Genomic DNA, 23,639 nt, shown 5'->3' with positions numbered 1-23,639 from the left:
GAAGATTTAATTTTTAATATTTAAATTCTGATATGTTCCCATAAAGACTTTGTCACATCTGTTACACAGATACAGGATATCCGTCCTGTACATACTAACGTACTAACTTATTAACCTAATGAATATTACTTCAAGGTAGAGGGATAGGTACTTTAGTACTGAACCATAAACTGCGACCCGTGTTTCCTCCCCCCTGAGGTATATTGGAAATTTCCAACACTTTATTACTTCAGTACTTTAAGAAAAAAATTCCTGTACTGTGTAATATAATTTGCTAATACTACTAACTAGTAGAGTAGTGAAAATAACATCATTTAATTAATGGGTAATAATGCTTCATTTCCCAGAAATTCTAGTCGAGTGTTGCATCAGCACACATGATGAGAGGGAAAATTATTTAAGAGAATTGTCTTAAGATCTCTTTATTTCATATTACTTAATGAGAATTATTATTTAATAACTCTATTGTCACGAATATGCTCAGTGAATTAAAGCTGATAAAATGTTTATCTTCGTTTTAAATCATATTGTTTATTAGCTGGTAATAATTCCAGCAATTACGAATTGTCACTCAGAGCATTCATTGATAACAGAATTTCTATACAGCTCTCTCTCATATTGAGAGACAAACATGGAAGCGAGAAGTACCTAGGGAACAGGGAAAAGTTCATGTGACCAAATGAAGGAAATGTTTGCCCAGGTTTTGGAGGATATCAGGAGGGAGATACAGGAAATGAATAATACAATAAGCAACCTAAAAAGCGAGCTGACAGCAGCAAAGGAGGAGATTAAATCCCTCAAAGAGAACAATACTAAGGCTGAGACTCAAATAATTATCCAAAGACAAGATGGAAATGGTACATTGGAAGGTAATGCCATTGTACAAGCAACATTTGCAGAAATGCTAAAAAAGAACTCGGAAGTAATGTCCACAGTGAGGGAGGTATCCCTGAAGGTAGCCACCCCACAGGAAGCAGCAAGATCCACTAGTCAGCTGCTGGAAAGAAAAAGATCAGTGGTAGCTGTGGGTATTAAAGAGCAGGAAGGCTACAATAGAACAATGTAATGATAAGGACAGAGTGGCAGTGAATGAAATACTAAAGGGGCTAGAGATGGGAGTGGTTGAACATAGCATTGAGAAGGTTTTCAGGTTAGACTAGTACAACAAGGACAGAGACCGCATTTTAAAGATAGTGTTTGCAAACGAGACTACAAAGGAGAAGATTCTAACAAGGATATGAGGGATAACCTGCAATATGAGGGAGACTTAAGAAAAGTATTCCTTCAGAGGGACGTGACGAGGGAGGAGAGCCATGGTGGCAGAAGCAAGGAAGAAGCACAGGGCGAGAGGAGAAAACCAGGAAATCACAGCCCGCAACACAACATTCACAGAGGTGAGGGGGAACTAACAACCAGCAACCCAGTAACACCAGAGGAGAGAGCAACTCCTCCACCCTCCACTGCATAGAAACTCCCCCCTACCCTGAACCCTCCCTACCCCCACTCAAATGCTCAGTCAACTCTCCCTCCCCCTACCTGACTCCATTCCCACCTTGCTACCCCTCTCCAACTCCCACCATGTCCCCCTTCCCCTTTCAATCACTGTCCTCCCTTCTCCTTCATCCCATACCCTCCCTGTCCCCCTTTACTTGACCCATCACCCCTCACTCCAGTATCCTCTGAGAACCCTGTTATCCACCCCACAAATCCTTACATACTTGGAATAGCTTCCCCCATTAGCAGAACACTCACCAAGAAGGGGCCATGAGAAGTAGCAGAAGAAAGTGAGTTTCAAGGCAATGTACACTAACATAGATGGGATTACTAATAAAACAAATGAACTTGGAGAATAGGTACTTGAAGAAAACCTAGACATAATAGAACTCACAGAAACAAAGCTAACGAAAACCATAACAAATGCAATGTTTACACAGGACTACTATGTTGTGAGGAAAGAGAGAGAGAGAAGAAAGAGGAGGTGGTGGTGTAGCTCTGCTGGTAAGAAAAGGCTGGGATTTTGAGGAGATGGTTATGCAGGGTGTGAGGGTTTCAGTGATTACATAACAGGTACCACAGGAACTGGAGGACAAAAAATTAAAGTCGTAGTCTTATATAACCCACCACCAAATGACAGAAGCCCCAGACTGAAATATGATAGAAATACAATGGCCACAATTAACATACTAGAGAGAGCAACTTCTCTTGCTAGCAGGAATGGATTTAAACTACTAAACATGAGAGACCTCAACCATAGGAAAATAGACTGGGAGAACAGAGACCTACGTGGAGGACCAGATGCATGGAGAGCTAAGCTGCTGGACGCGCTAACAAGAAAATTTCTAAGACAACACATCAAGGGACCGTCAAGAATGAGAGGGGAAGATGAACCAACCATGCTTGATCTGATACTTACCCTAAATGGGTGAGATATAAGGGAAGTTAAGTTGGAAGCATCATCGTGAATGAGTAATCACAGTGAATTGATCTTTGAGTACCTGGTAGAACTAGGATTTATCTTCTCCAAAAAAGAACTAGGAAACAAAAGGCTAGCATACCGAAAACGAAATTATGAGGAGATGAGAAGTTTCCTAAGGGATATGCCATGGGACATAGACTTCAGAGCTAAGTCCGTACATGACATGATGGACTATGTCACCCAAAAGCATCAGAGGGCAGTAAACAGGTTCATCCAGGCCCAAAACAAAAAATCTGAGAAGCAAAAGAAGAAGCCATGGTTTAATAGGGCATGTATGGAAGCAAAGGGACTGAACAAAAGGGCATGGAGGAACTTCCGAAATAACAGAACACCAGAATGCACAAAGAGATACCAGAGAACCAGGAATGAGTATGTTAGTGTGAGAAGAGAAGCTGAGAAAAAGTATGAAAATGACATAGCAAACAAAGCCAAGACCAAAACAAAACTACTCCTTAGTCACATCAGGAGGAAAACAACAGTGAAAGAATAGGTAATGAAACTTAGAACAGGCGAGGACAGCTATGCAGAGAATGTCAAAGAGGTGTGGGAAGAGCTTAAAAAGAGGTTCCAGGAGGTCTTCACAATAGAACAAGGTCAGTTCACTGCACTAGGAGAGAGGCCAATATACCTGGCGGCCTTGGAAGGGTTCGAAATTACGAGAGATGAGGTCAAGAGACACCTGTTGGATCTGGATGTGAGAAAAGCTGTTGGTCCAGACGAGATCTCACCATGGGTATTGAAAGAGTGTGCAGAGGCACTTTGCTTGCCACTCTCCATAGTGTATAGTAGGTCAATGGAGATGGGAGACCTACCTGAAATATGGAATATGGCTAATGTGCTCCCAATATATAAAAAAGGTGACAAACAAGAGGCACTGAACTGCAGGCCAGTGTCCTTAACTTATATACTATGCAAGGTGATGGAGAAGATCGTGAGAAGAAATCTAACACATCTGTAGAGAAGGGATTTCGTGACAAATCGCCAACATGGGTTCAGGGAGGGTAAATCTTGCTTAACAGGCTTAATAGAATTGTACAACTAGGTGACAAAGATTAAGCAAGAAAGAGAAGGCTGGGTGAACTGTATTTTTCTGGACTGTCGGAAAGCCTTTGACATAGTACCCCATAAGAGTCTAGTACATAAGCTGGAGAGACAGACAGAAGTAACTGGTAAGATGCTCCAGTGGATAAGGGAGTACCTAAGCAATAGGAAGCAGAGAGTTAGAGTGAGGGGTGAGATCTCAAATTGTCGTGAAGTCACCAGCGGAGTCCGACAGGGATCTGTACTCGGTCCTATCCTGTTTCTGATAGACGCAAATGATCTCCCGGAGGGAATAGACTTATTCCTCTCAATGTTTGCGGACGATGCCAAAATTATGAGAAGGATTAAGACAGAGAAGCACAGCTTGAGGCTTCAAGAAGACCTGGACAAGCTGCAGGAATGGTCGAACAAACGCTTCTTATAGTTTAACCCAACGAAATGTAATGTAATGAAGATAGGTGTAGGGAGCAGGAGGCCAGATACAAGGTATCATTTGGGAGATGAAATTCTTCAAGAGTCAGAGAGAAAGACTTCGGGGTTGATATCACGCCAGACTATCCCCCTGAAGCCCATATCAAGAGAATAACATAAGCAGCATATGCCAGGTTGGCCAACATAAGAATGGCATTTATAAACTTGTGTAAGGAATCATTCAGAACTTTCTATGCCACCTATGTCAGACCAATCCTGGAGTACGCGTCCTCAGAATGGAGTCCATATGTAGTCAAGCATAAGACTAAACTGGATAAAGTCCAAAAGATTGCCACCAGATTAGTACAGTGGCTGAAAGGTATGAGCTTCGAAGAGAGACTACGGGAATTGAGCCTCACTTCGTTGGAAGACAGAAGAGTTAGGGGGGACATGATCACCACATTCAAGATTCTGAAGGGGATTGATAGGGTAGATAAAGACAGTCTATTTAACACAAGGGGAACACGCACAAGGGGACACAGGTGGAAACTGAGTGCCCAAATGAGCCACAGAGATATTAGAAAGAACTTTTTTAGTGTCAGAGTGGTTGACAAATGGAATGCATTAGGGGGTGATGTGGTGGAGGCTGACTCATACACAGTTTCAAGTGTAGATATGACAGAGCCCGATAGGCTCAGGAATCTGTACACCTGTTGATTGACGGTTGAGAGGCGGGACCAAAGAGCCAGAGCTCAACCCCCGCAAACACAACTAGGTGAGTACAACTAGGTGAGTACATACACACACACACCCACCTGCTCATCATGGGCGACTTCAATCATGGAAGGATTGACTGGGAGAACAAGGAACCGCATGGAGGCGAGAATACGTGGAGAGCCAAACTATTGGAGGTGGTGACTAGAAACTTTTTAACCCAGCATGTCAGAGAACCCACAAGGATGAGAGGCAATGACGAACCAGCGAGACTCGACCAAGTCTTCACTCTGAACGATTCCGACATAAGAGAAATCGGTTTTGAGAACCCAGTAGGAATGAGCGACCACAGTGTACTGGTGTTTGAGTACCTGATTGAAGAAGGGTTATTGAACTCGAGGAGGGATACCGAAACCAAAAGGTTAGCATAACGAGGGAAACTATGAAGGGATAAGAAAATTCCTAACATATATAGCATGGGAAACAGAGCTCAGGGGAAAGACGGCCCAGGATATGATGGACTACATCACGCAGAAGTGCAAGGACGCAGCAAACTAGTTTGTCCCAGTCCAAAAGGAAAACAGAGAAATGAAGATGAGAAACCCATGGTTTAATCAGAGATGTAGGCTAGCTAAGCAGCAAAGTAAAAGGACATGGAGAAACTATAGGATTAACAGGACACTGGAGAGCAGAGAAAGATACCAGAATGCCAGGAATGAATATGTCAGGATGAGAAGAGAGGCAGAAAGACAATACGAAAATGACATCGCAAGCAAGGCAAAGACTCAGCCTAAATTGTTACATAGCCACATCAGGAGAAAAACAACAGTAAAGGAACAGGTTATGAAATTAAAGATAGGGGCGGAAGGATTCACTACAAATGATAAGGAAGTGTGTGAGGAACTGAATAAGAAATTCCAGGAGGTCTTCACCTTAGAACAAGGAGAAATTCCAGAGATAAGAGAGGGAATAGCTAACCAGGAACCACTGGAAGAGTTTGAGATTACCAGCGGGGAAGTAAGGAAGTGTTTACTAGAGTTGGATGTGACAAAGGCTATAGGCCCAGATGGAATCTCCCCTTGGATACTAAAGGAAGGAGCAAAAGAACTGTGCCTACCACTCTCCATAGTGTGTAACAAATCACTGGCAACAGGGGAACTGCCAGATATTTGGAAAGCAGCTAACGTAGTACCGATATACAAGAAAAGGGGATAGACAGGAAGCACTGAACTACAGGCCTGTGTCCCTAACCTGCATACCATGCAAGCTGATGGAGAAGATTGTGCGAAAAAAGCTAGTGGAGCATCTGGAGAGAAGGAACTTTGTAACACAGCATCAACATGGGTTCAGGGATGGCAGGTCCTGCCTCACAGGGTTACTTGAATTCTACAACCAGGCAAGAAAGAGAAGGGTGGGCAGACTGCATATTTTTGGATTGTCAGAAAGCCTTTGATACAGTACCACACAAGAGGCTAGTGAAAAAGCTGGAGATGCAGGCTGGAGTGAAAGGGAAGGTACTCCATTGGATAAAGGAGTAAGCAACAGGAGACAACGAGTCTGTGTGAGGGGTGAGGTCTCAGATTGGCTAGACATTACAAGTGGAGTCCCGCAGGGGTCAGTCCTTGGACCTATACTGTTTCTGGTATATGTAAATGATCTCCCAGAGGGTATAGATTCGTTCCTCTTAATGTTTGCCAATGATGCAAAAATTATGAGGAGGATTGAAACAAAGGATCATAATAGGAGGCTACAAGATGACCTAGACAGACTGAGTGAATGGTCCAACAAATGGCTGTTGACGTTCAACCCGAGTAAATGCAAAGTAATGAAACTAGGCAGTGGAAACAGGAGGCCAGACACTGAATACAGAATAGGAGGTGAAGTACTTAATGAAACAGACAGAGAGAAAGATCTAGGAGTTGATATCACACCAAACCTGTCTCCTGAAGCCCACATAAAAAGAATAACGTCTGCGGCATATGCGAGTCTGGCTAACATCAGAACAGCGTTCAGGAACCTGTGTAAGGAATCATTCAGAATCTTGTACACCACATATGTAAGACCAATCCTGGAGTATGCAGCCCCAGCATGGAGCCAGTACCTTGTCAAGCACAAGATGAAGCTGGAAAAAGTCCAAAGGTATGCTACTAGACTAGTCCCAGAACTAAGAGGCATGAGTTATTAGGAAAGGCTGCGGGAAATGCACCTTACGACACTGGAAGACAGAAGAGTAAAAGGGGACATGATCACAACCTACAAAATCCTCAGGAGAATTGACCGGGTAAACAAAGATAAACTATTCAACACTGGCAGGACGCAAACAAGGGGACACAGGTGGAAACTGAGTACCCATATGAGCCACAGGGAGGTAAGAAGGAACTTTTTCAGTATCAGAGTAGTTAACAGATGGAATGCATTAGGCAGTGATGTGGTGGAGGCTGACTCCATACACAGTTTTAAATGTAGATATGATAGAGCCCAGTAGGCTCAGGAACTTGTACACCAGTTGATTGACAGTTGAGAGGCGGGACCAAAGAGCCAAAGCTCAACCCCCGCAAGCACAAATACGTGAGTACACACACACACACACACACACACACACACACACACACACACACATACACACACAGTAGTAGGCCGCCGACGGTAGGAGACACACACGATTAGGGAGGTCCGCAGAAATTCGTCAATTTCTCGCGACATTGAAGGAGTATAGAGGCTAGATCATAGTATTTGGCTTCTCCCAGTGTGTAGCTAGCAGGGTTCAACATAGTGAACCCTGCTAGCTACAGGGTTCTTGTTAAACCCTGGTTCTTGTTCTAGCTACATCAGTGAACTTGTTAAAAAATAGATGCCAAGAAGTAGAAAGAAAAGAGAGAGAATTAGATGACACATGCAGTAGAAAACCCCAGTATTGAATGTTATGAAATGCCAATTTATGGAGTAGCCCCAGTGGCTCCCTGAAGCTATCGTCCTGAGATTGCTTCATACTAAAAGGTCACATCAGCTTCGGAAGTTCTGTTTGCCTACCTGGGACCACAACCAGAATCTGTCTCCCCTCAATGAGGTGCAGAGAGAAGGTGACAACCTTACCAGAAAGCCTCCAGAAAGTTAGTGCAGCTTTACACGAGGGTACACAGAAATCTCACACAACCACCAAACAATCTCTGCAAACAACCCATACAGGAAAAGGATTCACTCAAACCAGCATGAACTCATTAGTTAGTACCAATGACCACCACCAGGTGGCCCTGACCCACCATCACCCAGCTCCCCCAGTCAGTTCTGGACTTGACGATGAACAAACCCCACTTTAAACCAACGAACCTGGAGGGAGGGTATCGGAGTCACTTGGGCTCCTCCAGAAATTGATGTTTCATTACATTCAACACTGGGATTCTGGATGGAGCCCTTTGTGGCTCCCTGGAGTTTAATATCCATGGAGAACATGAAGGGACTTAACAGGAAGGAGGAAAGGTGGCAGCATGCAGGACAAAAGAGAAATTAGGTCGGGCGACACAGCCCAAAGCCACACATGACTGACTGGGCCCAGGAACATTATTAATTACTAGGCTAATAGCACTCTTGTTAGAATGCAAAAAAAAACAAGCCCGTACATCATTCCAAGATATATTAGAAAAGATGTCTTGGATATAAACGAACATCACGGGCCCAAGGGTGAACTGCAGGTTGGCTAGATTGGATCACACTGCAGATAACCTGAGAAATGAGAGCCTTGGAACAGGAAACGAAGGAAACATGTGGCAAAGAGCATTCATTAGACATAACAGATCATGCACTCCCAGCATAACCATCCAAGCATCAATCACCAAAGAACCCTACCAAAAGCCCACCATCTCATTCTTCACCAGAAAAATACATGGTTGCAAATGAACAAACCAACCACTAGGGCCAAGAGAACAAAACCCCCTGCCTCTGGAGAAGTCTGAAGATTCCCAACCCAACAGCCGGAGGCGAGAGCCAACAAGAAAACCACTTTAACACATTATGAGCCAATAGGGAAACCATAAAGGCAAGGAAAGAAAAACCAAAACCTGGTCAAGCAACCAGGGATGTTCATTAGCAGCCTGGAGGTGGAAGAATGTCCGAGACAATTTGCCGAAAAGAGCCGAGGAGACATCGACACTAAACTCTTGCAACAGTGGCTCTACAAAAGCAGAACGACACGAGGAGACAGTATTTGGCATAATATGCCGATTGGGGAACAACCAAGAAGAAAAGGAGAGAACAAAGCAAATAGAGACTGACAACAAGCATTGCAGAGACAAATAGTAGCAAAAAAACAAAACAAAAAACAGCGTTGAATGTAATGAAACGCCATTTTCTGGGCAAGACCCGGAGGCTCCCCAGAGCTATCCAGGCTGATATGTTACTATTAGCTTTCAGGCATAACCCAAAGTGCTTGGAGTTCTTGCCTACCGGGGACCACGAGCCAGAACCTGGCCCTCCTCAGAGAGGCAAGGGGAGTAATGGCCTATACAAACCCCTGTGTGGTTGGAAGCATTCTATATCTGCCATTGACCGGGTCTGGCACCCAGAAAGTAAGGCGCCCTAAAACAAACCCCTATTCTGGTGAAAACATTGCTAAAGCCGAATGAGAGGACAGAACACAAATAAAAACTAGCAACTAGCATGACGTCATCATGTCACCTTGCCGCCATCTGCACACTCCTCCCCTTCCCTAGGAGAGGGAAGGGGGAGCCCCAGACCTCCATGCTGGCAATTTAACCTCTAGTTCTTAGACTGGATGTCAAAAACACTGCCGACCGGAGCAAGGGAGGGATGCCGGGGAGCCTCCGGGTCTTACCCAAAAAATTCCGTTTCATTACATTCAATGCTGGTTTTCTGGGAGGAGCCCCATTAGCTCCCCAGAGCTACCTCACCAAAGATAAGAAAAAGAGGGAAGGACCCGGGAGGCGGACACCGCACGCCCTAACTCAAAAACAAGACAACAGGCATAACCAAAGGACCCTGCAGACAACCCGGGAGATCTGATCCCCAGAACAGGAAAGAAGGAAGGGAACCCAGGCAAACCAAAGTGCGCCCACAGCCACAGAGGCCAAGACGCACAGAGAACAGCGAAAAGTCACAACTGAACACAACACATGAGGCACCCCAGGCTCCACCAACCAAGCATCAACAACCCAAGGACCCCTCCAGAAAACAGCAGACCCAAATATCACCAGAAAAGAAGGAGACTGCTGCAAACAAACTTACCACCAGGACCAAATGAGCAAAAAAACTTGTGCACCGGAGGAGAGCCGGAAGCTCCCTGACCCCACCCCCAGAGGCCAATGCCTCTGGGGATCAACAGGAAAATGAGACATAGAAAAACAAACGGGCTGAAGGGGCCCACGACAAACCAAGGAGAAGAAAGAAAAAGAGAGAACCCAGACCTACGACCAGGATAGCACCGGAAGCACATGAGAAGGCCGGAGATGAAGCAATGCATGCGACAGCTTGTGGAATAGAGCAGAAGTAACATCAACACTGAATGCAAGCTGGAGTTGCTCTGGCAAACTCGTATGATACGAGGCGACAGTATTCGGCATAAGATGACGGATCAGGAACAACCACGAAAGGAAGGACTAGACAACCCTATCAGAGACCAAAGTACACTTACGCAGGCATAGGAAAATCGGAAGGATCGCCAAGAAACTTCATACTGCCGCCGAAGGCAAAACACAATGGTAGGAGACCAACAACGAAGCCACCTGCACCCATACTAAGGACGATAAATCTCGAGACAAAAACCCCAAACACTAAGACTCGAGGAGAAGAACGAACAAGCTACATACCTGGCTAGACCGATTTGCAAAAAGAGGCGGAGCCATGGGAAGACCCTCGGGTTTGGACATAGCGCAAACAGAGCTTGAATTAAGGCTGGGTCGGCCATCAAAGAGCCAGAGAACAACACAATTTCAGAAGGCTCCAAGGGAGCCAGGACGTAAGACACCCCTCGAACGTGAAACACCAGGAGAGCCAACCCCAAGAACTCGGCAGACGAGTCACCCGAAGCGACCATACCAAAAGAGCCAAGGACTACACCAAATTCTCACGGTTCAGGCAAGGAACCACCGACATACAGTCCGAATGGAGCCGGATCGTCGAACCGCAAGCGACCCGAAACCTCCGAAACAACATCCACACAGCTGCGAACCCCCGCACCATGCCATGAGCCTGACGGAAGGACGGACCGCACTGTCCCAGGCCGGCCTGGCGAGCACAAGTCACAAAGCCCCAGCCAAGAAACGACACATCCCGTGGAGGCAGAACCCAACGGTCACAATAGAGAGGTGGAAGGGACGTCCCCGAAGGAACCAGAATAGCCGACGAAGCCACTCCCGAACCGGCGGGAAGACCATCACGGCAAAGTTCAGGCACTCCGCATAACCCACAAGCAACTGTTGCGTGACCCGAGAGCACCTCAGGAACAGATAAAGGCGGGAGTGCAGGGAAAGCAGAGCCGCTGGAGGAAGAGACAAGGAAGCGGTCTGATAGCCCCACACAAGACCGAACCGGAGAGGGAACTAGATGGGACTTCCCCCAGTTCACATGGAAACCAATCCTCGGAGAGCCGGAAAAGAACCAATCCCCGGGGAGCCAGGAAAGAACCAATCCCCGGTGAACCGGGAAAGAACCGAAATCCCCTACAGAGGTTACCTTGAGGTGCTTCCGGGGCTCACAGCCTGACGTATGAGTCACAGCCTGGTTGATCAGGTATCCTTTGGAGGTGCTTATCTAGTTTTCTCTTGAACACTGTGAGGGGTCGGCCAGTTATGCCCCTTATGTGTAGTGGAAGCGTGTTGAACAGTCCCAGGCCTCTGATGTTGATAGAGTTCTCTCTCAGAGCACCTGTTGCACCTCTGCTTTTCAATGGGGGTATTCTGCACATCCTGCCATGTCTTCTGGTCTCATGTGATGTTATTTCTGTGTGCAGGTTTGGGACCAGCCCCTCAATTATTTTCCACGTGTAAATTATTATGTATCTCTCCCGCCTGCGCTCAAGGGAGTACAGATTTAGGCTCTTTAGTCGGTTCCAGTAATTTAGATGTTTTACTGAGTGGATTCTAGCAGTAAAGGATCTCTGCACGCTCTCCAGGTCAGCAATTTCTCCAGCTTTGAAAGGGGCTGTCATTGTGCAGCAGTATTCCACTCTAGAGAGCACAAGCGTTTTGAAAAGTATCATCATCGGTATAGCATCTCTAGTGTGAAAAGTTCTTGTTATCCAACCTGTCATTTTTCTTGCAGTTGTGTCGGCTACTTTATTGTGTTCTTTAAAGGTAAGGTCTTCCGACATGAGTACACCCAGATCCTTTACATTGCCTTTTCGTTCTATGTTATGATTTGCCTGAGTTTTGTACATGGTTTCTGTTTTTATATTGTCAATTTTTCCTGTAGCGAATGAGCTGGAACTTATTCTCGTTAAACACCATATTATTTTCTGTAGCCCATAGAAAGACCTGATCTACATCTGATTGGAGGTTTGCTGTGTCCTCTATGTTGCCAACTCTCATGAAAATCCTAGTGTCATCTGCAAAGGATGATACAGTGCTATAGGTTGTGTTATTGTCTATGTCCGATATGAGGATGATAAAAAGTACTGGAGCAAGCACAGTACCCTGGGGGACTGAGCTCTTCACGGTTGATGGGCTGGATTTTATTTTGTTGACTATTACACATTGGGTTCTGTTAGTCAGGAAATTGTTGATCCATCTGCCTATTTTCCCGGTAATTCCTTTTGAACGCATTTTATGTGCAATAACACCATGGTCACATTTATCAAAAGCTTTTGCGAAATCTGTGTAAATTACATCAGCGTTTTGTTTGTCTTCCATAGCATCTATTGCCATATCATAGTGGTCCAGCAACTGCGACAGGCAAGAGCGCCCTGTTCTGAAACCATGTTGTCCGGGGTTATGGAGATGCTGTGATTCCATGTATTCACGGAAGTGAAAACCCGAACGCTCATCTTATCTTGAGGTAATCTTGAGATGATTTCAGGGCTTAGCATCCCTGTGGCCCAGTCCTTGACCAGACCTGTTTTTTGTTACCCCCCCTCCCTCCCAGGAAGCAGCCCGTAGCAGCTGTCAACTCCCAGGTACCTATTTACTGCTAGGTGAACAGAGCATCAGGGTGAAAGAAACTGCCCGTTTGTTTCCACCTCCGCCGGGGAACGAACCCGGAACCTTAGGATTACGAATCCGAAGCACTGTCCATTCGGCTGTCAGGCCCCTTTCTCTATGGAGAAATTGCTGACCTAGAGAAAGTGCAAAGTTCCTTTACTGATATAATCCACTCTTATAAGTTATCTTGATTATTGGGACCAATTAACCTTTTAATCCCCCAATTAATTATTGGGACCGATTAACCCACCCCACGTCTTGGGTGCTCTACGCGCCTCCAGGTATTTGTATTTTTCACGTTCCATTCAAAACTCCCGTGGCTACATGGGATTCACATCAGTTTCTTCAGGGCTCTTGTAAACAGACGCCATCTTTAAAAAAAATTCATAGTCCACATTCCTGGGTGTGAGAGCCTCAGTAATCAGTGAGCAACCAAGGCTGGCGTTCGCAGCATGAACGCACAGCACTGCTGTTCAGCGTGTGACCATAGTGAAATAACAGCAACAGGAGCATGTTGAGTGGAGCTATTTTGGTGAGGGAGGGGAACGTCGTAATCGTAGCGTCGTATGCTGTCTGCTGTGTGATTTCTCATGCAGTGTATGGTGGCCACTGTACTGGTTGGACACAATACCGACTTATTTGCATAGTTCTGGTAAATAAAACATGTAGAGAGGTATATATAACATGTGTAAATGGTGTAATAAAAACAATAACAGTATGGTGGGAGGAGCAATGTTGGCGAGTATAAGATGTTGGAGTAAGGGAGGGCTGTCTGGGTGTGGCTGCTCACACTCGCGATGTTCTGAATGAGTTGATGGTAAATGTATATAGTGTGTGACAGTGTATAGTGTGTACATATGTTGTAAATATACATAAATGAACATGAAACATTGGTGTGAATAACTGAATGATGGGAGGAGCAATGTTGGCGAATACAATGTTGGAGGATTGAGGGAGGGCTGGCTGGGTGTGACAGCTCACACTCGCGGTGTTCTGAATGTGCTGATGGTGAATGTATATAGTCTGTAAACAGATTGTATATATACATAAATTAGCATGATACATGGTAAATACGTGCAACATATGTGTACATAAGTGTCATGCACGTAACACAGTGTCCTCGAACAGTACGGATGTTTTACTGCCATAATATAGTGTATGTGTTCATTATACATAGGATTAGCACATAAAAACAAATAAAATGTGTTTGGAACTGTGCGCAAAAATATGAACATAAATATATTCACGGCAACTCGCATGCCCCGCCTCGGGCGCCCTAAGGGCCCCGGGAACGTACATCACGGGCGAACAGGGAATGCATGATGACGTCACGCGGCAACTTACGGACCCCATAGCAGCCAAAGTAAGTACAATTTCGAAATTTTGTTGACATACCCATACTGAGGGAAGGGTTTTTGACACTTAAAAAAAATAAAAGAATTTGTTCAAGAGAATTTATTTCCTTCGCACTGGGGGGGGGGGGTCTTAGTTGGAGGCGGCACAGTTAAGGGTTAAAAGTCTTAAGTCTGTATTCTCTAGAGCGAAAGTAAGAGAGATGCATAATAATCTAATAATCTACATGTGGAAGATATTAGAGGGACAGGTTCCAAATCTAAACATGGAGATAACATCACATGAAATCAGTAGGCATGGCAGAATGTGCAAAATATCCCTGTTGAAAATCAGAGGTGCAATAGGTACTCAGAGAGAACTCCATCAACATCAAGGGCCCAAGACTTTTCATCACTCTCCTGCTAAATATAAGAGGCATAACTGGTCGGTCTCTCACGATGTTCAAGAAAGAACTCGACAAACACCTCTGAAGAACGCCTGATCAACTAGGCTGTGATTCTTATGTCAGGCTGTGAGCAGCCACGTCCAACAGCCTGGTTGGCAAATTGTAAGGTCTAGTCGGAAACCGGGCCATGGGGCCGCTGTTCCCTGGAAGCTACACATGGTATGTATGGTGGAAATTAGAAACTTTAACACAATACTGTACAGGGTACAAGACACAATCAGACTTATTCATAGAAGGAAAGCAACATGTAAAAGATCTGGGAATTAAGCTAGTCTGATGACCTGACATTTAGTGAACATAACCAAGCAAATATAGGTGCAGCCAGGAAAATGATAGGATGGACTATGAGAATGATCAAGTCCAGAGATCCCATAGCAATGTTAATACTATTTTAATCACTGGTATTGTCCTGTCTCGAGTACTGCTCAGTACTCATTTCCTCATTCAGAGCAGGGGATTTTCCTGAAATACAGAGAACCTATTCGGCACGCATAGAAACGATAAAACATTAAATTTTTAGGACCGATTTAAAGCTCTCAAAATGTAAAGGAAAACTCTTTGTCTCTGGAAAGAAGACATAAGGGGTATCAAAAAATATTATACATGGAAGATACTGGAGGGCCAGGTTCCAAATTTGCACAGTAGAATAACATACTGGAGCAAAAGATACGAAAGGAATAGCAGAATAAAACAAGTGAGGAGTAGAGGTGCCATAGGCACAATTAGAGAGCATTGACTAAACTTTAGATGTCCACGGCTGTTCAATACTCTCCCAGCAACTATTATAAATAATGCCAGAACAAAGGTGAAGTCTTCAAGAAGAATTTAGATAAGTTCTTGCAAGAAGTGCCAGACCAACCGGATCGTAGTTGATATGCGGGCCTGTGGACTGCTCCAAGCAACAGCCTGTTGGACCAAGTTATAAGTTGAGCTTGGCCCCAGCCTGGGCTCGGGGGAGTACAAGAATTCCCAAAAGAATTCCCTCTCCAGATATGTCAAAATATGTCAAAGCTGGATGTCAAAATATGCAAAAACCGCCGACCAGAAGGAGGGAGGGTTGCCGGGGAGCCGCTTCCGGGACTCATCCAGATAATGGCGTTTCACTACATTCAATGCTGGTTTTCTGGGGGGGGGGGAGCCCCTACGGCTCCCCAGAGCTGCTACTTCAAAGACGAAAAAGAAAGGAGAGAGGCAGCTGGCACTCACATCTCATCTCAAAGTCAAGACAACTGGCTTCAACCGCCGACCCAAAGCGACACAGGTCCGACTAGGCTCAGGAACATTCACAAGGTTGCGTGCAGCCAGGACCCTGTTCGACCGCCAAAAACCCTGTACCCGATGTCAGCCCAAGACATGTTACCAAAGACGGCAGCAAGAGCAGCAAACTTATGAATGTGATGGGCACTAGGATAGACCGCAGGCTGGCTAGACTTAATAACCTTGCGAACGACCTCAGAGATTCGTACCCGCGAACAGGGAAGAAGGAAAACTGGATCAACCCAAAGAACGTCCCCGGACACACAAGCTGTGGTGCACAAATAATGGAGTGATCATTCTGTGAATTGTTGGATATACTGTATCTGCACAACAAGAACATCCGTGCACCATTTCGGCTCCAAATGCACGCATTGTGTCGGTGATGGCTGACTGGTGGGTGGATGGGCAGGCTGGCAGGGAGGGTAGGTCTTGGAGAAATGAGATGGCTGGCAGGCAGGGTTAGCAGGTGGGTGAGCAGAACATATGGATGGATTGGTGGCTGACTGGTGGGCAGGCTAGCTAGCAGGCGGGTGGGTGGGCAGTTTTGGGCGGGTATGTGGATGAGTTGGTGACCCACTGGAAAGCAGGCAGGGTGGGTAGGTACATGGGCAGGGAGGATGGCTGGTTTGACGGACTGGCTGGGTGAGTGGGCGGGCAGTGTGGATGGATGGATTGGTGGGCAGGCTGGGTTGGTGGGTACGTTATTGAGTGGGTGAGCTAGGTGGGGTTGGTGGATGAACTGGTGGGAAAAACTTTTGGTGGGCAAGCAGGCTGGCTGGGTGGGTGGGTTCAGAGGGGGCGGTCTGGGTTCAGTGGGTTCAAGCGAGCGGACTTGGGTGGGGTTTCGGGCAGATAGGCAGGCTTGGGTGGACTCGAGTAGGTAGATGGGCTTGGGTGGGTAGGCGGGCTTGGGCGGGTGGATAGGCTCAGGCGGGTGGGTGGGTAGGCAGGCTTGGGTGGGCTCGGTGGGTAGGCCGGCTTAGATGGGTTCGGGCAGGTAGGCAAGCTTGGGTGGGTTTGGGTGGGTTCGGGTGGGCTTGGGTGGGTTTGGGAAGGCTTGGGTGGTTTAGGTGGGTAGGCAGGCTTGGGTGGGTTTGGGTGGGTAGGGAGGCTTGGGTGGGTTCGGGCGGGTAGGAAGGATTGGGTGGGTTCGGGCGGATAGGAAGGATTGGGTGGGTTGGGCGGGTAGGAAGGATTGGGTGGGTTCGGGCGGGTAGGAAGGATTGGCGTGGGATTCGGGCGAGTAGGAAGAATTGGGTGGGTTCGGGCGGGCAGGCGGACTATCACAGACTGGCTGTGGTCACACCACATCCCCTCAGCTCCCCCCTCTCCATCCCCCCCACCCTTCTAAGTGCAAGTAGACGGGTATTAATACAGTCCAGATTCTCTGCAACCTTCCTACCAGATGGTGGCCTTAGAGGCAGACTGCCCTGACTGACATACATGCATACAAAAAGGTACATTGGGTTTGCGAGAGTACACCATGTTTGTGTTCTGCAAACCTCGGACTCATGTTGTTTATAAACTGTGACTGGTTGCTGCCACAACTGTGAATGCCTAACAGCCTTTGACTGGTAATGACTGACTGACTTGTGACTGAATGCTTGACAGTCAGAAGTATAACTGTACTGACTGACCAGTATGATCTGTATATGAAGTTTTTGAAAATAAGATAAATGGGAATGAAACAAATAACAATTAAAGAGTCTTTTGCAAAGGTTTCCAAGAAAGCTTGCATTGCCTCACCTGCACCTGACTCATCACATGTTGACCCAAATGCGTCAACATCTGAGGTTACCTTAACACCATTCTTCTCCACTTCAGTCAACCCAACATCATCAACATCCACCACCACCTCTTCCATGGTAAATAACTATGCTACATCAACAAAGATCAACATAAGTGGATCAGGACTTCTTTTCTTGGCGAGTACAAACAAAATACTGTCGCATTTATGCTATGAACCTGTCAAATTTCCCCTTAGATTTCATTCCTACACTTCTCGTATATATTTTTTCCTACATTTCACGTTTATGAACTTACAGGGGTAACCAACAGGTCTCATCCCCCGAGGGGCTTGCAAAGCCCGTGGTCCTCTGTATTAAGATTAACTAAATGCAAATTGTATCATGTTTCATGTCTTACTGTACATGATTTATATGAAAAGCTTTTAGAGACACAATATTCAAATGGCATTTATGCTGTATGAATCCTGATGTGCTTTAATAGACTTGCTTTTGTTGAAAAGATTTTTTTACACTCTGAACAGTGATATGGTTTCTCTCTTGAATGAATACTCATGTGTCTTATTAGATGTGATTTTGTCGAAAAATCTTTTTGACACACTGTACAGTGATATTGTTTCTCTCCTGTATGAATGTTCATGTGTGATATTAGAGTTGATTTTGTTGAAAAATCTTTTTGATACACTGAACAGTTAAATGGTTTCTCTCCTGTATGAATCCTCATGTGTGATATTAGATGCGATTTTTTGGAAAAGTCTTTCTGACACTCTGAACAGCGATATGGTTTCTCTCCTGTATGAATCCTCATATGTCTTATTAGATATGATTTTGATGAAACGTTTTTATGACACTCTGAACAGTGATACGGTTTCTCTCCTGTATGAATCCTTATGTGTGATATTAGATCTGATTTATATGAAGTCTTTTTGACACTCTGAACAGTGATACAGTCTCTCTCCTGTATGACTCCTCATGTGTTTTATTAGATTTTATTTTTGGGAAAACTTTTTTTGACACACTGCACAGTGATATGGTTTCTCTCCTGTATGAATTCTCATGTGTAATATTAGACGTGATTTTGTTGAAAAGTCTTTTTGACACTCTGAACAGTGATATGGTTTCTCTCCTGTATGAATCCTCATGTGTTTTATTAGATTTGATTTTTGGTTAAAGTCTTTTTGACACACTGCACAGCGATATGATTTCTCTCCTGCATGAATCCTCATGTGTCTTATTAGATTTGCTTTTGTTGAAAAGACATTTTGACACTCTGAGCAGTAATATATTTTTCCTCCGGTATGATTCCTCATGTGCATTATTAACAATGATTCCTATTTAAAGCCTTTTAGACATACTCTACAGTGATATGGCTCTTCTCCTGAATGGGTATTCATATTTAAAGTTTTATATTTTTAAAGTAGTTTAGACAATGAACATTTAATATTAATTTTCTTCTCTATGTTTTTGTATGCTATTATGCAAGATGTTTTCATGAAATAATTTTGGACATTCAACACTGGTGACATTTTGCTTTTGAATAAATATTTGTACAGTTTTCTATGATTAACTAAATGCAAATTCTATCATGTTTCATATGTTTTACTGTACCTGATTTACATGAAAAGCATTTACATTATAAGTCTTTTTGACAATCTGAACTGTGATATAGTTTCTCTCCTGTACGAATCCTCAAATGCCTTATTAGACTTCCTTTTGTTGAAAATACTTTTTTAAATACTTTTTTTAGAATTAAATAAATGTATTTACCTTTAAGCTAAATTTACGTGATCCAAAAACCTAAGTATTGTCTAATGACTTATCCTACATTTCATTAGTTAAGTCATATAGACAATTATTATTGGTATTTCTCTCCTAAATACATTTTTGTTTTATTGAAAAAATATTATAGAAAATTCTTAGTTACATATTCGTGATGACTTAAAAAGGATGAGCTTTTGTTCATTACTAAAACAAATATTCTTAAAAGATGCATAAAACACTTGGACTGTCAGATGCATAAATAATACAAGTTACTACATGACAATCAGTATGGAGCAAACAGCTCAGTATAGAGTACCATCAACAGATGGTACTCAGTATCAAATAAGCAATTGAAATAATCTAATTCTATTTTGTAGGCATATAAAATAATTTAATAACATGTCAAAGACACAAGAGAATGGAAATATTTTACAATATGTAAACCACCTGTAATTAATAAATAGTAAGATAATACTGTGCTTATTATATTAGAAAATATGCTAGACATAAAATATACACTATAATATTTCCCATGAATTGGCAAGTGCAAAAGCAAACATCCAAATGTACTTTTCCAGATGCGTTCACCAGCAGGAAAGTTAGTGTCTGTGTACAACTTTTTTACCAAGCAAAACAAACCCTGTGGCAATTTTTTTGGGGTCAGATTTAACTAAATGTAAAAAAAAATACAATATTATATTATATTAATACCTAAAATACCAAATACCTTTAAAATACCTAATAAAAGACAAACAAACAAAAATGGACGGGGGTGGTAGAATAAAAGAACAGAAACAATATTCGAGGGGACCTAAAACTTCCCTGTAATGTGTCATGTGTGCTTTCCTCCGAGGCTAAGGGTCTTTTTCTGCCAGAGATGGTACTCCCTTATGTTATATATAAATATATTATGTCTTATTATAAATAGAGCTCCAGCACTGAAGGATGTTTCATTATACATATAGGAAGAGCAGTGAGGGCTGTCTTATTATAAATATAGCCACAGTACTGAAATGTCTCATTATAAACAAAACTACAGAACTGAGTTCTGTAGTCTAATTATGAAAATAATCATAGAATTTGAGATATCTTATTACAAGTATAACCACAGAACTGATTGATGTCTTATTATAAATACCCACAGAACTGAGGGATGTCTTATTATAAATACCCACAGAACTGAGGGATGTCTTATTATAAATACCCACAGAACTGAGGGATGTCTTATTATAAATACCCACAGAACTGAGGGATGTCTTATTATAAATACCCACAGAACTGAGGGAAGTCTTATTACAAATACCCACAGAACTGAGGGATGTCTTATTATAAATACCCACAGAACTGAGGGATGTCTTATTATAAATACCCACAGAACTGAAGGTTGTCTTATAAATATAGCCGTAGCACAAGGGTCAGGTACAATGGTCCCTCACGTGGTTTGTTATTTGTGTATGTGAGTTTAACAAGAAATTACCGATCCAATGCACCGTGCACGTGCTCATAATATTTTTAAATCCCCTATACCTTCATGTAAATATGGAAATAAAAAAAATCTGAGCATTATATGGAAATAAATAAAAAAAATCTAAGCATTAAGAACACTGATATATTATCTTACTTAGAGAGCCTTTTGAGCTAAGAGTAAATTACCTAAAAAAATCATAATTATTATACAGTGTAAAGATTATTTTTTTTTAAATGCTCTCTCAACATTTACAATAACTCACATAGGAGAAAAAGTGTGTAATGTTTTAAAATGGAAATTACATATTAAACGTGTTTACAATGGGACCAGAGGATAAAAGTACCCTGCAAAAATAATTAATTTAAAAATAAAAATGGTTTCTTGGCCAACAAAAATATTAAAAACATAAATAGTACATACACATAAATTAATAAATATTGAGATTTTAAAATTAATGATACACCAAATTTGTATTTAAATTCACGTTTCCTTTGTTACCATAGTGCATGAGATATTGATAATGCATGCACGATGCTTCAAATGTGTTACCATGGTGCCATAGTGCAGGAGATGTTGATAATAGTGTGTGTTTACTTAAACGAACTATGGGGGAAGGGGGGAGGCCGATTTGTTCCACCGCAGAATTCGTTCTACCCGTCAGCCCCAGGCTGTCTCACCCCTCCATCTGAAGAGAAAAAGAAAGAATCATACATCCAATATAAACAAAATATCACAGAACATTTATTTGTTGTATATTTATCATTTTGAACATGGCACATGATAGAACAATTACTAGTGAACAATTCCATATCAAAATCATAACAATGTTGTAATTATTGTAGGCTGCAAATTATGTAATAGCCTGGATTTCCATAAGCCAACTATATCAGTCTTGATTTAAATATTCATAAAAAAATTATTTAATATGAATTCTTCATTTTCATTATGACATATGATAGAATAATCACTTACAAACAATTTGGTATAAAAATGTTACATATTTGAGCATTATTAATCTTTAACCACCATGCTGCACAGCTTTAAATAAAATATGACACATCCGTGGTGCGCTAAAAATAAGTTCTTTTCAAAATATTATTTTCTCTTCTTATATTAATAAAATGCAGTCTCTGATCACAGGAAATTAAAAAAAAAATATTGTTTATGACATTTTTTAGCCATGGTTTAGCTGCGAAGTTGAGCAAATTATGGGCGCTGAGTGATGTGGAACTCAGGTCACTCGACCCGCCACCACATGGGGTGGATGTCTTATTATAGAGTGGGGCCCTCGATTTACGATGGTAATCTGTTCCCAAAGATGTATCGTAATCAAAATATCGTAAGTCGAAGCGATTTTTCCAATATGAAATAAAGGCAATTGAATTAATCCGTTCCCCACCAATCGTGGAATGATGTGTAGGTTTTGTTTCATTAGGTTAGGTTGTGTTTAGTTAGCTTTGGTTAGCTTTGGTTAGGTTAGGTTAGGTTAGGTTTGGTTTGGTTTGGTTAGGTTAGGTTTGCTTTGGTTTGGTTTGGTTAGATTAGGTTTGCTTTGGTTAGGTTAGGTTTGGTTAGGTTTGCTTTGGTTAGGTTGGGTCAGGCTTGCTTGGGTTAGCTTTGGGTTGATTAGGTTTAGTTAACATTGGTTTGGCTGAGTTTAGTAAGGTAAGGTTAGGTAAGGTAAGGTAAGGTAAGGTAAGGTTAGGTTAGGTTAGGTAAGGTGAGGTTGGGTTGGGTTTGATTGGGTTTGGTTTGGCTGGGTTTGGTTTAGCTGAGTTTGGTTTGGCTGGGTTTGGTTTGGCTGGGTTTAGTTTGGCTGGGTTTGGTTTAGCTGAGTTTGGTTTGGCTGGGTTTAGTTTGGCTGGGTTTAGTTTGGCTGGGTTTGGTTTGGCTGGGTTTAGTTTGGCTGGGTTTAGTTCGGCTGGGTTTGGTTTGGCTGGGTTTAGTTTGGCTGGGTTTGGTTTGGCTAGGTTTGGTTTGGCTGGGTTTGGTTTGGCTGGGTTTGGTTTGGCTGGGTTTAGTTTGGCTGAGTTTGGTTTGGCCGAGTTTGGTTTGGCTGGGTTTGGTTTGGCCGGGTTTGGTTTGGCCGGATTTGGTTTGGCCGGGTTCGGTTTGGCCGGGTTTGGTTTGGCCGGGTTTGGTTTGGACGGGTTTGGTTTGGCCGGGTTTGGTTTGGCCGGGTTTGGTTTGGACGAGTTGGGTTTGGCCGAGTTGGGTTTGGCCGGGTTTGGTTTGGCCGGGTTTGGTTTGGCCGGGTTTGGTTTGGCCGTGTGTGGTTTGGCCGGATTTGGTTTGGCCGGGTTTGGTTTGGCCGGGTTTGGTTTGGCCGTGTGTGGTTTGGCCGGATTTGGTTTGGCCGGGTTCGGTTTGGCAGGATTTGGTTTGGCCGGGTTTGGTTTGGACGAGTTGGGTTTGGCCGAGTTAGGTTTGGCCGGGTTTGGTTTGGCCGGGTTTGGTTTGGCCGGGTTTGGTTTGGCCGGGTTTGGTTTGGTTTCGTTGGGTTTCGGTTTGGCTGAGTTTGGTTTGGCTGAATTTGGTTTGGCTGAGTTTGGTTTGGTAAGGTTAGGTAAGGTAAGGTTGGGTTTGGTTTTGTTTGGTTTAGCTGAGTTTGGTTTGGTTTGGCTTGGCTGGGTTTGGTTTGGTTTGGCTTGGCTGGGTTTGGTTTGACTTGATTAGGTTATGTTTAGTTTGGCTTGGCTGGGTTATGTTTGGTTTGGCTTGGTGTTACGGACCCGAGTCCATCGTCGGAGCACGGAGCAGTGACGACAACGCCATCATGTGAGTCCGCTCCCGAAAACCCCACAACATGGACAACGCCATC

At 43.5% G+C, this 23,639-nt stretch overlaps 1 protein-coding gene across 1 annotated transcript; it reads right to left on the bottom strand.

Annotated features, from left to right (window-relative positions):
* Nucleotides 1–18,040: 18,040 nt before the first annotated feature.
* On the bottom strand, nt 18,041–18,815 carry LOC123761187 (zinc finger protein 271-like). Its single transcript, XM_069339085.1, has 2 exons — nt 18,614–18,815; nt 18,041–18,495 (listed from the first exon to the last, which is right to left on the bottom strand). The coding sequence occupies exons 1-2, from the start codon at nt 18,813–18,815 to the stop codon at nt 18,041–18,043; spliced, it is 657 nt and encodes a 218-aa protein (XP_069195186.1).
* Nucleotides 18,816–23,639: the final 4,824 nt, after the last annotated feature.

This window comes from Procambarus clarkii, chromosome 41 (genome assembly GCF_040958095.1).
Source record: "Procambarus clarkii isolate CNS0578487 chromosome 41, FALCON_Pclarkii_2.0, whole genome shotgun sequence".
Taxonomy (NCBI): domain Eukaryota; kingdom Metazoa; phylum Arthropoda; class Malacostraca; order Decapoda; family Cambaridae; genus Procambarus; species Procambarus clarkii.
Note: the sequence above shows the minus strand (reverse complement) of the source record. Positions and strands in the feature narration are given on the sequence as shown.

Coding starts and splice junctions, on each gene's coding strand:
- LOC123761187 (XM_069339085.1), bottom strand. CDS start 18,815: ATGAGGATTCATGCAGGAGAGAAATCATATCGCTGTGCAGTGTGTCAA. Junction 18,496..18,613: donor AGGAGAGAAACCATATCACT/GTGCAGTGTGTC, acceptor CATATAAATCAG/ATCTAATATCACACATAAGG.